At 46.1% G+C, this 17,672-nt stretch overlaps 1 protein-coding gene and 1 long non-coding RNA gene across 2 annotated transcripts; one reads left to right on the top strand and one right to left on the bottom strand.

Annotated features, from left to right (window-relative positions):
• Positions 1–2,584: 2,584 nt before the first annotated feature.
• Positions 2,585–3,184, bottom strand: LOC127312062 (uncharacterized). The gene is made up of 3 exons (XR_007858105.2): positions 2,928–3,184; positions 2,743–2,847; positions 2,585–2,641 (listed from the first exon to the last, which is right to left on the bottom strand). It is a non-coding gene; the product is annotated as an uncharacterized lncRNA (long non-coding RNA).
• Positions 3,185–14,870: 11,686 nt separating this feature from the next.
• LOC127312913 (GDSL esterase/lipase At1g71691) lies at positions 14,871–17,375 on the top strand. Its single transcript, XM_051343450.2, has 4 exons — positions 14,871–15,290; positions 15,381–15,511; positions 16,387–16,864; positions 17,027–17,375. The coding sequence occupies exons 1-4, from the start codon at positions 15,047–15,049 to the stop codon at positions 17,257–17,259; spliced, it is 1,086 nt and encodes a 361-aa protein (XP_051199410.1). The 5' UTR covers positions 14,871–15,046; the 3' UTR covers positions 17,260–17,375.
• Positions 17,376–17,672: the final 297 nt, after the last annotated feature.

The raw sequence follows: 17,672 nt of genomic DNA, 5'->3' as shown, positions 1-17,672 counted from the left end.
ACCTGATCAATCTCTTCTAGGGCGAAGTTGGCTGAAAGAGTGTGTAGTTCTTATACACTTTGGATGACTTTAAGAAGCTATTCTAGCACAACACGATGTCATCCATGGCAAGTTAAGACCAATCATTCTTCATTATTTATATTAAATTGTTTACTTTTTCATTACTAATGTTGACACTAACAACTCATATTTCTTATTAAATATAAAATTTGTGGCAACCTATCTAACTTATTGTTTCTTGCTATAACGCGCGAAAGTAACAATGCAACCATGCTACTATGTAGTATAACACATATTGGTTATAGAATTGCAGATAACTTATGTTATCGTTTGGGATGTTCGAATAAACATAATAACTAGTACAATGGCTTTCACCCTATATTGTCTGATTAAACAAAAAAAAATTGGATGACCCTTAATGTATTATAGTGTATTTATATGTGTCCGTATCCATAGTACAAATTGGCTACAGAGTTTTCAAGTTTATTTATACAAAAATAATTGATATATCTTGGATTCTAGAGTACAATAGCTAAAGTTAAGTTTAACCAAACTAATAGAGAATTCTAAAGTGTGTGAAGTGTGGCTAAGTTAGTTGTCCTCGGACAAATCCTCTTCTCTGCCATCCTTAGGTGGTTTTGGTACTCTTTTGGATTCTAAACTGCCAGCTGATCACACAATCCTTGGCCCCTATAAACCCTCATTATTACCAATTGTGGGGGCAATCCCATAGTATTAGGAGCATTAATCCAAGTAGATAGAGATGTTCGCAATAGTGCTTTCTTACAGATTGGGATCATCTAAGCACTAATTTCACTCACAAACTTCATGATTGATCGTAGATGAACTTAGTGGTCATCAGTGTTTTTGCTATAGATGATAACGACTCGTCAAGGTTTAAACTCACAACGAGCTCTTCCAACACTTGTTCAACATACATATCAATGTCGTTCCCGCTTCCCAGGTGATATGTTGAAAATGATATATTTCTTATAAAGTTTATCTGCCTTTTTCTTAAATGTATGATTGTTTTTTACAGAGATGACAAATTCAGGATCCATCATCACTTTCTTCATTTGTGTGCATCAAAAACTGCAGAAACATGAATTTGGTTTGAATATTTATTTAGATATTTGTAAATCATATCTACAGGTTCGTGTCGAAAAGTAGTTTTCAAAATTATGGTTTTTTTTTGGCTGTTAGCGACACACCGGCACAAGAATACTTGGCAAAGTTAATTTCTGAATAAACGTGTTAGTGACACAAAAATATATGATCAGTTTCATACTAAGATACTCAAAAGTTCAGAACTTAGCAAGTTTCGCTTTCCTTATTTTTGTGTCTCTCAGAATCTGCAGAAACATGAATTTGGATTGAATATTTATCAGAAACCTGTACTACCTCTATCCATAAAAAGATAAATTTCTGAAATCTTTTACGAACAGAGGGAGTGAATCATATTTATAGGTTCATGTCAAAAAAGTACTTTTCACCCACACAAAAAAAAACTTGGCGAAGGAGTTAATTTCTGAAGACCGCCGGTAATGTCCAAAAGCGTGATTTTTTTGTGAACACGAGCGAGTATCAAGTCATATGCACGAGGAAACATTGTTAATTCGCACGCGTACAGCAGGGAGACAATACGCATATATAGTGCTGTGGTGCCTATAGTTGACCAAACTTCTTACGGATTTCCTGCGCATGATCCACCATCGCAAATTTGGACGAGTTCATGCGATAAAATTCAGGAGGTGACACACATCGGCCTGAAATTAATTGTTAAAACGAAACGTGTACTTTAGTATATCTTGAAGCTGATTGATCCAGCTCATAGCGAGTTAGCGACATACATATCCTTGAGCACATAAGTCTCAAAAAGTGCAGGCCAGCACTGGACCGCACCATTTTATATAGTTCCACTAGTAGAAAATCTCTCATCAGTACCGGTTCCAGAGGGGTTTTAGTACCGGTTGAGCAACCGGTATTAATTATCCGGCACTAAAGCCCCCCCCCCTTTCGTACCGGTTGCTTACGAACCGGTATAAAAAGCCCTCCACGTGGGCCACCAGGAGAGCTCAGGGCCAAGGAGCTTTGGTACCGGTTGGTAATACGAACCGGTACCAAAGGTTCCCACCCGCGGCAGGGAATTTGCCCAAATCTCTGCCGCGGCAGAGAATTGGTTTTTTAGGGTTTTTGGAGGGGTTTAGGGATATCGGTTTGTTTCATATCGCGTCGATGCACCAGAAACGCGTTTGGTTTTAGGTAGTACATGAAGATCAAGATGATGCATAGCAAGTTGGTGCATATAATATAACACACATGTTATTGCATAAGATCGCAAATTAAGTAGCACTATGCATGAAGATCGATCTTCATGCATAGTGGTACTCTCCGAGGCGTACTCTATATATGTCTATTACATGTAGCATAGTGGTACTCTCCGAGGCGTACTCTATATATGTCTATTACATGTAGCATAGTGGTACTCTTCGAGTCAACTATATATGTAACATGTACATCTTCATTCATAGTGGTACTCTGCGAGTGGTGGTATGACGTCCCGAAGGAAAAATCCCGCCAATTTCTCGCCTATTGCTATGAAGCGGTCATCGATTGAGAGCTTGTTCCGCTTTCTTGCCAACTATAAAAGAATAAGATACAAATGAATACATGAAACAACTATTACTGAAACTCAGCACAACTTATGATAACAAAACAAATTTGTGAAGATTGTTTTTGTACCTCTTTATTTCTTTCATTATTCGTTCTCTCGCTGACAATTCTGCGGATGTACTCGCAAACGAAGAATCCACAGAGATCGGTCCCCGGAGGTTGTTGCGGGCATTTCTTTACAAGAATATAATTCAATCAAACAATAGTCAAGTATGATAATTAAAAGGTGTGTGGACCTAGGTAGTACTACTTACTTTCGCACGCCATCGCAGCTTCGGTGTCCATTCACGGGACGTATCTTCCTTGATGAAAGTTTGCCATACGCTGCTCGACAAAAGAAAATGCATAAAAGAGTCATCAATTAGTTCAAAGCAGGAAATTAACGAAACAAACCGATAAGAATTAAAATTACCTTCTGAGCATTAAAAAACAAGACACGTATAGTTCCGATTTTTTGCTTAGTGAGTCAAAGACTTCAACTTCTCCAATTTCCAAATTGATGACGAGAAGAATAAAGTGAAACCTACGCACGTTTCAATATGTAGTGTCATATATATAAGTCATTAGTTAAAATTTTGTCATACGGTGAGCAAAATATAATGTGTTATAAGACAGTAAGACTCACTCGAAGTTGTAAGGCCAAATTATTAGCTTTTTGTCATGTTGTCGCTTCAAAAACCTTAGCAAAGTCTGCGGTGTATCCTTGTTATAGAGGGGATTCTCTATGGTTTTAACATGCATTGTGCGCGGGTCAATGAACCCAATGTCTGTGATATCGTCCCTTTTGCATTCGAGCATCTTCGATCTGCATAATATAGCGCACAAAAGATTATAATCTGCAGACAATGAACGACTTCTCAAATTAAATAAATAAATCACTTACAGACAATAGCAACTGATGATTGATTTGTCGAGGGCCCGGAGATTGTATAACTAAAAGAGTTCGGCGAAGTCAACGTTCACACAGTACTCCTGGAAGTAGTGCTCTTCCCTAACTCGCACCATGATAGTCTCGATCCCTTCCTTTGAGGCCTTAAGGTACCACGAATGCAAGTTACGCATACATGTTGGTACCTTCCTGAGATTCTCGACCAAATCTTTCCCTTGAACAAACTGATATGCTCGTTCAGCGAAGGCGTAATCAGTTGCGTCTTGTCGAGAACTTTGAACGGTCTTCCCGTCAAACACCTTGAGAGGGGCGACCGATTGAACGGGTTGTTGTCCGAGCTGGTAGACACTGTGTATCCCTTTTATCTCCCTGATACCCGATTGAACAGGTTTTGTCGCCTCGATCATCTTGTCATACGACCTTTCAATAGAACGCGCATAGTCAGATGGCGGCGATGGTACAGGGTCATATAGATTGTCAACGGTACGCACAACTTTCACTGGATCTAGTGTCTTCTCGAAAGGTATCTCTGGCACCTTCGGTGCAAACCATTTCTTCAACTCGGCCTGAACGGCCTCCGCGTTTTCCTCTGGAGTTTTTTCCCAAGGTAACTTCTCAGTAGGCGGCAGTTGTTTCTCCTTTCTAGCTTTCTTCCTAGGCGGCGTACCGTTCCGCTTAACGGACGCTGTCTTACGTCGCGGAGGATCTCGAGATGGTGGACTCACGCTGGGGTCCCTCTCAGGTAGGTGTGGACTTGGCTGCTCACCAGGACTGCCACCAGGAGGAGTCGATGACATTTGCTGCTCATGTGTAGGAGTCGGTGGCCTTTGTAAAAGGACGACGTACTTCTTCGGCCATAGGGCGAAACCGTGCTTGACATCGGCCAGTGTCCTCTCATCTTCACCTCTAGGAATATCAAGCTCCACTTTTTCAAAACCCGAAACAACTTCATCCACCCCGACACGAACACAACCAGGTGGAATGGGCATATGATGGTGCATTGCTCCATCTTCACTTGGGTACACATAGCCGACCGCCACCTTAACGTACGCGGTCCCGATTAACATATGTAGCTCGCAATCTGTCTTCTCTCCGTGACATAATCCACGGGTAGCTTCCTCCACATCCGTCAAGATGCGAGGAACCGACACCGCTTCTTCGCTGAGATGGGGCAGCATCGGCTTGTGGATCCAAGAGAAACAATGGTGATCGTGCCCTCTCGATTTCTCTCAAGAGCCTCCACCCTAGTTAACAATTCCGTTACAATGTCGGCGTCCTTCTTCTTCTTTCGCGAACGGCTTCTATAAGTGTCGCGCTGTCCGCCACGCTTCCTTCATGGTGAGACCTGGGCGAGCTCGTACCCGTCCAACATGTTCAGGGTTTCCCAGAGCGAGTGTCAGCTCGTCATTCTCTCGATCGGGAATGTACTCTCCCTTTCTGACCTTTTCAATTGCATCTACAAGCTTTGGTACAATTGCCTCAATTTTTTCCTTCCATTTTCCCTTCGCAACGATCAGCCCTGTCTTTGGGTCCAACCCTGCCCCATGAGCGAACAACCGTAACTTGGACCATTCGGGCCGGTCCCATGTCCGTGGAGTGATTCCATGATCAATCGGTTTATTCTCAAACGCTGTCCACTTCGGAATGGCACTCTTGTAGCCACCTGACCCCAAATGATGCGGAAGTTTCTTCTTTGCAGCATTTTCGGTATTTTTCTTCGATCGGGACACAAAAGTAGATGATTTCTTATACTCCTTAAATGCGGCCCAGTTGATCTTTTATCTTCACTAGATTATCATCGAATCTTTGGATCTTCATTCTTATATTTGTCCCATAAATTTTTCTTGAAGCTCTGGAATTGTATGGCCATCTTCTTCAATGTCCATTCCTTGACTTTATTCTTCTGGCCTTCCGTCATGTCTTCCGGTAGGCTAAACTTTGTCAGTAGCGTGTCCCAAAGAAATTTTTTCATCGTGTCGTTGACATAACTAGCACCACTCTCCGGGTTCTTCGGCTTATGCCACTCTTGAATGCTGATCGGTACATGGTCCCTAACAATAACTCCGGATTGACTTGTAAATTTGCGGCAAAACTCCTTGGGATGCACTGGTTCACCATTATCCTTGAATGCCGTGAGGGCTAACCTGCCCTCGCCCTTTAGCACCCGCGTCGGGCCTCGTTTTGTTCTAACAGACTTGCTCGATGATCCAGAAGGCTAAAAGAAAAAATTATTCGTTAATAAGTGCAATACAAATAAATGAATGCATCTAGGGATGAACACAGACTAATTGATACATAGATATACACCTCGCCGGAGTTTGTGACGGACACTTCATTGTCTTTTCTAACTTGTTCAGACTCAAGTCCCTCGCCAAAATCATTCAGAAAGTCTTGGTACTCGTTGTCATCTCCATCGTCGGGTTCCGGACCACGGGCACTCTCATAGATCAATCTCTGCACCGCTTCTCCCCCCTCCTCATCTCGGACGAAGGTGCCATCCTCCATATATACCTCAATGTCACTGCAAAATGAAGAAAGCAATTATATTTCATTCATCATGTAATGATCATATAACAGCTTGCTAGATGGATAACAATTGAAATGAAGAAAGCAAAAAAAACCCTAACGGACCGCCACGGCCACGGACACGGTGTTCCCCCTCCTCCTCTCGCTCTTCTCTCTATGTCGCGGTGGCACCGCCACGGACTCAAAGACCGCTACGGCACTAACCCTAACACTCGGCGCTCCTCCTCTCGCTCTTCTCTCTATGTCGCGGCGGCACCGCCACGGACTCGGCACCGCTACGGACCCTAACCCTAACACTCGGCGCTCCTCCTCTCGCTCTTCTCTCTATGTATACCGATTAATAGCGAAACCATAGAGTGCCGGAACACCTAGTGATAATGCAATGGCATCATATTGCTGCTCGTTTGCGATTTGCCCATTTTCCATTCTAGTTATTTGAATAGCCATCTAGCATAAGAACAAGAAATCTTGAACAATGACATGAAATTAATTAAGGGGCTTAAGATAATGTCAGATTCCTGCTAAAAATGTAGCAAACTAAGAACGAGAACAACATGTATAACCCATATAACCACCTAAAAATTAACTTTTTCATCAACAAATATACTGCCATCCCCCAAACCTCCCCCAAACCTCCATCCCGTCTCCCCTACCACCTCCATGCTCCATCGGCACCACTCCGCAGCCTGCTCCCCTCTGCTCCAGTGTCCAGTCCAAGCTCGATCGCGGCAGCGCCTCCTTCCCCACAGTCCACACCGGGCACCTCTGCCGTCGCCAACCCACCATGGCCGCGGCGATCCTCCGCCGTCTCAACCCCACCACCGCCACGCAACGCATGACACCGCTGCTACCCCTCGCACGAGCAGCCTCCGACTCGACCTCACCGCTCACCGTCGAGACCTCGCCGCCGACTCGCTCTACAAGGCGAAGCTCATCCGGGGCTTCTGCCACCTCTACGACGGGCAGGAGGCGGTGTCCGTGGGCATGGAGGCCGCCATCACGCGCCGCGACGCCATCATCACCGCCTACCGCGACCACTGCCTCTACCTGGCCCGCGGGGGCAGCCTCGTGGCAGCCTCTACCGGGCAGGAGGACAGCGCAAGGGCGTGCTCGGGGAGGCCGTGGCGCGCGTAGCCCGCGAGCAGCGCGTTCCAGACGACGAGGTCCCTGGTCGGCATCTCGTCGAACACCTTGCGGGCACTGGCGATGAGGCCGCACTTGGCGTACATGTCGAGCAAGGCGGTGGCGACGACTTGGTCCCAGGCGAGGGCGGGGCGCGTGAGCACGAGCGCGTGGATGAGGCGGCCGGCGGCAGCTTCGGCGAGGTGCGCGCATGCGCGGAGGGCAGTGGGCACGGCGGTAGGGAGGGAAAGAAGGAGGAGAGGGCCGGGGAGGTTACCTGCGGGCGGCGGCGGCTGCGTCGGCGGTGGCGGCTGCGTCGGTGGCGGCGGCTGCGTCGACGGCGGCGTGGCTGCGTCGGCGGCGTGGGTGCGTCGGCGGCTCTGCTTTGTGCGTCGCGCGGCTAAGGGAGAACCAGGGGATTTGGGGATTTTTGGCCCGCGCGCTAAGTGTAAACGAGGAGAAGACCCTTTCGTACCGGTTGGTACCACCAACCGGTACGAAAGACCTTTCGTACCGGTTGGTGCCAAAGGGTTTTCTTTTGTTTTCTTTTTTCTTTTACTGTTTTCTTTTCTTTTGCTGTTTCTTTTCTATTTCTTTTTTATTTTCTGTTTTTTCTTTCTTTTCTGTTTCTTTTTCTTTTCTTTTGTGTTTCTTTTCTTTTCTTTTTATTTTCTATTTCTTTTCTTTTCTATTTGTTTTCTATTTCTTTTTCTATTTCCGTTTGTTTTCTTTTCTATTTCTTTTCTATATCCTTTTTTATATTTCTTTTATATTTCTTTTCTATTTATTTTGTTTTCTGTTTCTTCTTTCTTTTCTTTTCTATTTTTTTTCTTTTCTTTTGTGTTTCTTTTCTTTTCTTTTTATTTTCTATTTCTTTTCTTTTCTATTTATTTTCTATTTCTTTTTCTATTTCCGTTTGTTTTCTTTTCTATATCCTTTTTTATATTTATTTTCTATATATTTTCTAATTCTTTTCTATATATTATCTATTTCTATTCTTTACTCCTGCCACGACGCCGTCCGTGCGGGAAACTTTCCCGCCATGTACGACGGAAAAAGGCGGGAAAGAAAGGGCGGGAATAAAATTTTATTACGATTGAACTCGAATTAAAAGTACATAGCTTAACTGAAAATTAAAGATACATGGCCAAATTCTACTGTTGGAGTCATTCAGTCATACTCGTGCCTAGCCCTGTAGTAGTCGCCACTGTAGTCGTCGTAGTCGCCGTCATCATCGTCGCTGGCATCGGGGTCGCGGTACTCTCCGGTCGGCGGGTGAGCACGCGTGGGCTGGGACTGAGGGTAGCGCAGGCGGGGGCCACGGTAGGCCATGACGCCCTGGAGAGTCCGGCCGCGCCACCACAGCCGACGGCCGGCCTCGTTGAAGTTCGAAGGAGGCGGACCGCCCTCCTCATGCCATCCGACGCTTAGCAACCAGCCGGTCGGGACGCGGTAGCCCGGTGGGCAGGGGTAGTTCGAGGCGCAAAGCGCCTCCGCCTCTCGGGGGGTTAGAGATGCGATGGAAGCCATGGGAGAGAATAATGAGGTTTGCAGATATGAGTCTAGATGTGATATGTAAATGGTGGCCAAGCCTACATATATATAGTGAAAAAATGGCGGGAAGACAAAGGCGGGAACCGGTGGAAAGCGTGGGAAGAAAATAGGCGGGAAGACAGAGGCAAACCTTTAGTACCGGTTGGTGGGTGCAACCGGTACTAAAGCTGCTCAGCGAGATAAGGACGCCCTGCTCGATGAGATAAAGTATGTAGCGCACGACGCCCTGTCGGTGGGATAAGGACGCGTGGGTAACCTTTAGTACCGGTTCGTGTCTGCAACCGGTACTAAAGCTGTCGGCAGGATAAGGACGCCCTGCTCGATGAGATAAAGTATGTAGCGCACGACATCCTGTCGGTGGGATAAGGACGCGTGGGTAACCTTTAGTACCGGTTGGTGGGTGCAACCGGTACTAAAGCTGTCGGCAGGATAAGGACGCCCTGCTCGATGAGATAAAGTATGTAGCGCACGACGCCCTGTCGGTGGGATAAGGACGCGTGGGTAACCTTTAGTACCGGTTGGTGGGTGCAACCGGTACTAAAGCTGTCGGCGAGATAAGGATGCCCGCTCGATGAGATAAAGTATGTAGCGCACGACGCCCGTCGGTGGGATAAGGACACGTGGGTAACCTTTAGTACCGGTTCGTGTCGCAACCGGTACTAAAGCTGTCGGCAGGATAAGGACGCCCGCTCGATGAGATAAAGTATGTAGCGCACGACGCCCGTCGGTGGGATAAGGACGCGTGGGTAACCTTTAGTACCGGTTCGTGTCTCGCAACCGGTACTAAAGCTGTCGGCAGGATAAGGACGCCCGCTCGATGAGATAAAGTATGTAGCGCACGACGCCCTGTCGGTGGGATAAGGACGCGTGGGTAACCTTTAGTACCGGTTGGTGGGTGCAACCGGTACTAAAGCTGTCGGCAGGATAAGGACGCCCTGCTCGATGAGATAAAGTATGTAGCGCACGACGCCCTGTCGGTGGGATAAGGACGCGTGGGTAACCTTTAGTACCGGTTCGTGTCTGCAACCGGTACTAAAGCTATCGGCAGGATAAGGACGCTCTGCCTATAAAAGGAGCATCGATACACCATGGGAAGCAGCTCAACAAGCCAACATGGATGGAGAGTTTCATCACCATGGATGGAGGAAAGGGTTGGGAAATCTCCCGTGGCGGAACTTGTCGAAGATGCCCTTGGTGCACACGCCCTATGGCATCTTCGGAAGTTCCGCCTCGGAAAAATTTCCCTGCAAGCCCGTGGAAGACTCCATCTCCTCTAACAATGTTGGGGAAAGGGTTGGGAAATCTCCCGTGGCGGAACTTGTCGAAGATGCCCTTGGTGCACACGCCATATGGCATCTTCGGAAGTTCCGCCTCGAATTTTTTCCGCAAGCCCGTGGAAGACTCCATCTCCTCTAACAATGTTGCGGAAAGGGTTGGGAAATCTCCCAGTGGCGGAACTTCTCGAATATGCCCTTGGTGCACATGCCCTATATATGGCATATTCGGAAGTTCCGCCTCGAAAAAATTTCCCTGCAAGCCCGTGACTTAACTAGTAAAACAAGCCAACCATCTCCATTGTTAATATCTTACATACAGTAACATCATTACACAAAAGTGATTTCCATATTGAGATACACAAGTTATGATCCCTATATGTAGCTACCTAGTCTTCCGAGTTTTCTTCGCCCGTTTCCCTTTCTTCTTATCACGACGCAACCATGGACAATCTTCATTGTTTAAGATGATGCTTGGGTCAATTTTTACCTTGAAGGGTGGAATATCGTCAAACTTATTATAATCTTCTCGACATGTCTGTCTTGTCCTCTACTCCCACGATATTTCTTTTTCCCGAAAGAACTATGTGCCGCTTTGGCTCATCGTATGATGTGTCCTCTTGCCTTTCTTTTCTTTTTTCGGTTTGCTAGACATATCCTTCACATAAAAAACCCGAGCCACTTCACCGGCTAGGACGAATGGTTCGGTGTCGTACCCTAGATTCTTGAAATCCACCGTAGTCATTCCGCATCGCGGGTCTACCGTACCCCGTCTTTCGGGTTGAACCATTTACACCGGAACAAAGGGACCTTGAAATTAGGTCCATAGTCAAGTTCCCATATCTCCTCTATGTACCCATAATATGTGACCTTGTTCCCATTGCCATCTTCTGCATCAAAGCGGACACCACTGTTTTGGTTGGTGCTCTTTTTGTCTTGGGCGAAAGTGTAAAATGTGTTCCCATTAATCTCGTACCCTTGAAAAGTCGATATAGTAGAAGATGGTTGCTTGGCCAACAAGTACAGCTGCTCGTCATCGGTGACATTCATGAGACGTGTTTGCAACCAACCGCCGAAAGTCTTCATGTGTTCTCCATTAATCCAATCTTCACGTTGCTCCGGGTATTTAGAGCGTAAGATCTCCTTGTGTTCCTCTTTGTACGGAGCCACCAAGATGGAATTATGTAGAACTGTGTAGTGTGCTTGAGTGAAAGAATGTCCGTCCATACACGTTGCTGATTTCTTTCCTAGCTTGCCTTTTCCACGCAGTCTCCCCTCATAGCGCGATTCAGGAACACCGATCGGCTTAAGGTCAGGAATAAAGTCAACACAAAACTCAATGACCTCCTCTGTTCCATAGCCCTTGGAGATGCTTCCTTCTGGCCTAGCACGGTTATGAACGTACTTCTTTAAGACTCCCATGAATCTCTCAAAGGGGAACATGTTGTGTAGAAATACAGGACCGAAAACGCCAATCTCTTCGACCAGGTGAACTAGGAGATGTGTCATAATATTGAAGAAGGATGGTGGGAACACCAACTCGAAGCTGACTAGACATTGGACCACATCCTTCTGTCAAATTTTGTAGAGTAAGTGGATTGATCACCTTCTCGAGAAATTGCATTGAGGAACGCACATAGCTTCACAATGGGTACTCGAACATTTTCCGGCGAAGCCCCTCAATGCAACCGGAAGTAATTGTGTCATAATCACGTGGCAGTCATGAGACTTTAGGTTTTGAAACTTTTTCTCCGACATGTTTATTATTCCCTTTATATTCGACGAGAAGCCAGACGGGACCTTGATGCTACTCAGGACTTCAAAAAATATCTCCTTCTCCTCTTTGGTAAGAGCATAGCTGGCAGGACCTTGATACTTCTCTGGATTCAGGTTGTTTCCTTCGTGGATACTTTGCTGGTCCTGTCGTGCATCCGGTGTATCTTTTGTCTTCCCATACACGCCCAAGAAGTTTAGCAGGTTCACGCAAAGATTTTTCGTCACGTGCATCACGTCGATTGCAGAGTGAACCTCTAAGAATTTCCAGTAGGGTAGCTCCCAAAATATCGACTTCTTCTTCCACATGGGTACGTGTCCGTCAACATCATGCGGAACAGATTGTCCGCCGGGACCCTTTCCAAATATCACTTTTAAATCCTTGACCATATCATATATAACTTCCCCATTAGGGCGGGTAGGCTTCGTTCGGTTATCTGCCTCACCTCCGAAATGCTTTCCTCTCTTTCTTACGTGATGTTGTTTTGGAAGAAATCGACGATGCCCTGTGTACACATTCTTGTTTCCCAAATAATTACCGTCAGTCTCACCTAAACAGGTGTGTGCATGCATTGTATCCCTTGTTTGACTGCCCTGAAATGTTACCAAGAGCAGGCCAATCATTGATGGTTACAAATAACAACGCTCGTAGGTTAAATTCCTTTGTTCGTGCTCATCCCACACAGGTACACCTTCGTCACGCCACAACTCTAAAAGTTCTTCAACCAATGGCCTCAGGTACACATCAATGTCGTTGCCGGGTTGCTTCGGGCCCTGGATGAGCACTGGCATCATAATGAACTTCCGCTTCATGCACAACCAAGGAGGAAGGTTATAGATACATAGAGTCACCGGCCAGGTGCTATGGATGGAGCTCGCTCCCCGAAAGGATTAAAGCCATCTCGTACTTAGACCAAATCTTAAGTTCCTTGCGTCATCTGAAAATGACTTGAACTCTCTCGTCGATTTTTCTCCACTGCGACCCATCGGCGGGGTGTCTCAAAGATCACATCTTTCTTACGATCCTCTTTGTGCCATTGCAACAACTTGGCATGCTCTTTGTTCTGGAACAAACGTTTCAACCGTGGTATTATAGGAGCATACCACATCACCTTCGCAGGAACCCTCTTCCTGGGGGTGGACTCACCCTCAACATCGCCAGGGTCATCTCGCCTGATCTTATACCTCAATGCACTACATACCGGGCATGCATTCAAATTCTCGTACTCCCCGCGGTAGAGGATGCGATCATTGATGCATGCATGTATCTTCTGCACCTCTAATCCTAGAGGGCAGACAACCTTCTTTGCTTCGTACGTGCTAGAGGGCAACACGTTCTCCCCTGGAAGCATCTTCTTTATTATTTTCAGCAACTTTTCAAATCCCTTGTCAGAAGTACCATTCTCTGCCTTCCACTGCAGCAATTCCAGCGTGGTACCCAGCTTTTTCTGACCATTTTCGCAATTAGGGTACAACAGTTTGTTGTGATCCTCTAACATTTTCTCCAACTTCAACCTCTCCTTTTCATTTCCGTAGTTCATCTTCGCATCAAGAATGGCCCGACCAAAATCGTCATCCGGGTCATCAAAAATCGGCTCATCGAAAATGGGCTCTTCTTCAGCTTCGTCTTCCCCCATTCTACTACCACCGTCTTCAGTGAATAAGGGATAGTTGTCACTATCCTCTTCTTCTTCGTTGTCTTCCAATATAACCCCTCTTTCTCCGTGCTTGGTCCAACAATTATAGCTGGGCATGAAACCATTCTCCAAAGAAAGTGGACGTGAAGGGTCTTCGAGGTAGAGTAATCCTTCATATTCTTACAGGAACTACATGGACAATACATGAAACCATTCGATCGCCTGTTTGCCTCAGCCACGTTCAGAAAATAATGCATGCCAGTAATGAACTCGGGATGGCACCGGTCACCGTACATCCATTGTCGACTCATCTGCATTTTATATGTATATCAAAAATCATTAAAATCACAACATCATGGATATATGAGTGACCAACTTAATTAATATTCAAGTTCATCACATAAAACTAATTGTTTTTTATAAAAGAAGAGGGGCTCACCGAGGTGGTACCGTGCCGTTAGGGACGACGCCGCGATCGACAATGTAAGGACGGGGATGATACTAATTAAAACCTACAAAACATACCATAATTTCAGCTCAAATTGCATATAAAAAAATAAATTCACTAACTTAGGCATTTCATCGAACACCTTGCTTGCACTACAAAAATAGTACGAGTTAAAACTACCAAAGAACTGAGCTAAATTAGGAACGCCGGAAGGAAGGATGATATTGCTAACCCTTGGATAGATGTATGCCGTTAATCTTGTTAAAATGGTGGAGAAAAATAAAGATTATTGGAGTGTGAGAGGTGCAAAATATTTGGAAATGTGAGAGGAGAAGTGAGAATGAGATATGCAGGGAGCTCGGGCGCTGCCGCGCGCTCATATAGGGCACAGACCCTTTAGTACCGGTTCCTTACACGAACCGGTACTAAAGGTGCAACCCTGGCCCCACCAGCGCCTGGAAATCGGGCCCAAACCCTTTAATACCGGTTCGTGTTACGAACCGGTATTAAAGGTCCATAACGAACCGGTATTGATGTCCCACGCACGGAACCGATATTAATGCCCCCTTTAGTACCGGTTCGTAAGGGAACCGGTACTAAAGGCTTAGATGGATGAGAGGTTTTCTACTAGTGTTCAAGCCTGCCTGCTAAACTCCATATATACGTACATTTTGGCAGTCACTTTATGTCCACGTTTAGTTGAGCTATCACGTTCAAAGTATGTAACCGATATGCTAATCACCTTAAAATATACCAGAGAAATTATAGGGCATGATCGTAGATCTCGAGGGAGAGTTGACAAAGAGCTCGACAGCAGACGCGCCAACGGAAGGATCGTCAATGATGCAGACGCAACGTGCTAGCATATGGTACTGTGAATTATATATGAATTGGTGAACTGTAAAGTACTCCAGATATATTCTACCAGAAGAACCGGACTGATCGCTATAGGCTGGATAGCTACTTGAGCATATGGATCGACCCACCAATTTGCCGCGTCCATCGTCAACACTTGGACTAGCTTATAAGTAGATGTGCCCCTGACCATCAACTTCAGCACAATTAGCACATGTGATACCTAGTTTGCACATACCCTTGGCATCTTTAATCAGCTAGATAGCTCGATCCCTAGCTAGATAGATACGAGGCCATGAAGGTGCTTCTCGGCCTTGTGGTGGCTCTCGCCGTCGGTGCCGGCGCAGTGCGGGCGGGCAAGCCGGTAGTGCCGGCGGTGTTCGTGCTGGGTGATTCGACGCTAGACGTGGGGAACAACAACCACCTGCCGGGGAAGGACGTGCCCAGGGCCAACGTGCCCTTCTACGGCATCGACTTCCCCGGCGGCCCCATGCCCACCGGACGGTTCAGCAATGGCTACAACATCGCCGACTTCATCGGTACGTATCATCTGTGTTCTTGCCTAAATTGATGAAGGTCATGCGCATGCGTTCATGTTCATATTATGTTAACTCGATCCATGGATGCAGCCAAGAACTTGGGCTTTGAAAAGAGCCCTTTGGCCTATCTGGTGCTGAAGTCACGCAACTATCTCATCCCCAGCGCCCTGACGAGAGGAGTCAGCTACGCCTCGGCAGGAGCTGGGATCCTCGACTCAACTGTAAGTGTAGCTAAATTTCTTCAGCAGGCTGGTAACTCCTAGGCCTTTTGCCGAGCGCCATGTTCGTGCGCCATCAAATGTCGACTGTCGTCGTCACTTTTTTCTCGAGTGTCTTATTTACCGAGTTCCCACGGTAGCACTTGGTTTAGGGCATGTACAATATAAGATGCTGAGTGAGATGTTTAGAAAAATGAACTAGTTTTCGTTTAATCACTAGTGTTTATTTATACAAGAAAGTTAGTTCATAAATAGGTACCTTTATTAAAATAAGCATTGTTTCTTAAGGAAAAATCAGGTTTACTTTTTTTTTTTTGCGAAACACAGTACAAACGTAGACGCTCACATATACGCACATACACTCACCCCTATGAACGCACGTACGCACACCCTACCCCTATGAGCACCTTCGAGAGACTGCGTCCAAGAAACTTCATCCGACGGGTCTTGAGATTGACGAAGTCACCACAGGCGCCTCGCTGTCGACGGGAACGTCGCCTCCCACTGAAGAATATTCCGCCTTTTAATGAGACACCAAAGTGTCAAACCTGAGGTTTGAACTTTGGTGGGCTGGGGGTGCCATGTCTCCCTAAGTGCCTCCCATGCATTGTACGCAGATGGCTACGGCAGGTGCTTTAGAAAAAAAAATCCGATTTTTCCTGCCACGTCGGACAAGTCAGGTGCTTGTGAAAGGCAAAGAGTGTCTACTTTGACTTCGATCACTCGGAAGCCACTCCATTTTTACGTACATGCCCATAATTGAATCACCTAAGTAGAGATGCTAGCATTAGAGAGGAAGATGCTTGAACACGTGCTTTTCCTTTCTCTCTCCTTAACGTTGTACCCCGACTTGACACTAACCTTATGATTCATTGCAGAACGCAGGAAACAACATCCCGCTTTCAAAGCAGTTGATCTACTTCGCGTCAACCAAGTCCGAGATGGAGGCCGCTTGGGGCACTCAGAAGGTCTCCACGCTTCTCGCCAACTCATTCTTCCTCCTCGGTTTCGGCAGCAACGACATGTTCCAGACCAACCCTAAGACCCCAGCCGACGTCGCCGCGCTCTATGCCGTCCTCGTCTCCAACTACTCCGCCGCCATAACAAACCTGTATGGGATGGGTGCGAGGAAGTTCGGGATCATCAATGTGGGCCCAGTAGGATGCGTACCGGGGGTCCGCGTGCTAAATGCAACGGGAGCGTGCAACGACGCTATGAACAGCTATGCCGTCGGATTCGCTGCTCTCGTGAAGTCGGCGCTCGCTAACCTTGCTCCAAAGCTTCCTGGCTTTGCCTACTCCCTCGCCGACTCCTTTGCCGCCACACAAGCCAGCTTCTCCAACCCGCAGTCACTCGGTACGTGTTTCCAAATACTAAAATTGTACGTTTGACATTTCAGCAAAAACTGTAACCGATTATGTCAAATTTCTGAATTTTCTGCATGCAGCCATTTTCTAAAATTCTGTGAAAATTAATTATGTGCTGATTGATCCAAAATTGTTTCCTCACTTTGTTAAGGTTTCGTAAGTTCGGACAGCGCGTGCTGCGGGACAGGGAGGCTGGGCGCGGAGGGAGGAACGCTATGCAAGAGGAACGACACTTTGTGTGCCGACCGGGACGCCTACGTGTTCTGGGACTCGGTCCACTCCACACAGAGGGCCGCTGAGCTTGGTGCCCAGGGTCTGTTCGATGGCCCAGCTGAGCTCACCACACCAATAAATTTCAAGCAGCTGGCCTATAAGAGATACTGATTTTTTTTAGGCTAAGAGCAAGATATATTTATTTTGTTTGAGGAAAAAGAACAATTTCTTCTTTTTTTACGTGTAAGAGATGCTTAATTATCAATTCATTGTCGCTGTTGGTTGTAGTTTTCTTGTTTCTGTCACCATAATACAGCCCATGGCCTCTAGAAAAAAAGGAGTAACCTGAGATTAATCTTCTAATTTATCTTTAATTTCATTTCAAGTCTGAGACATGTAAAATTTTATTGGAAGTTGCATTATTGCACCCACCTTCTCCCTCTCTACATAAGTAAACAGTTTTCATGCTACCTCGCAACTCAAATTATGATGTTTTTTTTCAAAATGGGGATATCTCTAGCCTCTGCATCAATTGATCTACACAACTTACTTTATTGCACAACCTTTTAAGTTTTAGAGTTTAC

This window comes from Lolium perenne, chromosome 7 (genome assembly GCF_019359855.2).
Source record: "Lolium perenne isolate Kyuss_39 chromosome 7, Kyuss_2.0, whole genome shotgun sequence".
In the NCBI taxonomy this organism is placed as follows: domain Eukaryota; kingdom Viridiplantae; phylum Streptophyta; class Magnoliopsida; order Poales; family Poaceae; genus Lolium; species Lolium perenne.
This window is presented reverse-complemented; position numbering and strand designations above follow the sequence as displayed.

Bases quoted from the DNA above. Each gene is read 5' to 3' on its own strand.
- LOC127312913 (XM_051343450.2), top strand. From the start codon at position 15,047: ATGAAGGTGCTTCTCGGCCTTGTGGTGGCTCTCGCCGTCGGTGCCGGC. The intron at 15,291-15,380 runs GTACGTATCATC...CCATGGATGCAG, and splicing joins CAACATCGCCGACTTCATCG to CCAAGAACTTGGGCTTTGAA. The intron at 15,512-16,386 runs GTAAGTGTAGCT...GATTCATTGCAG, and splicing joins CTGGGATCCTCGACTCAACT to AACGCAGGAAACAACATCCC.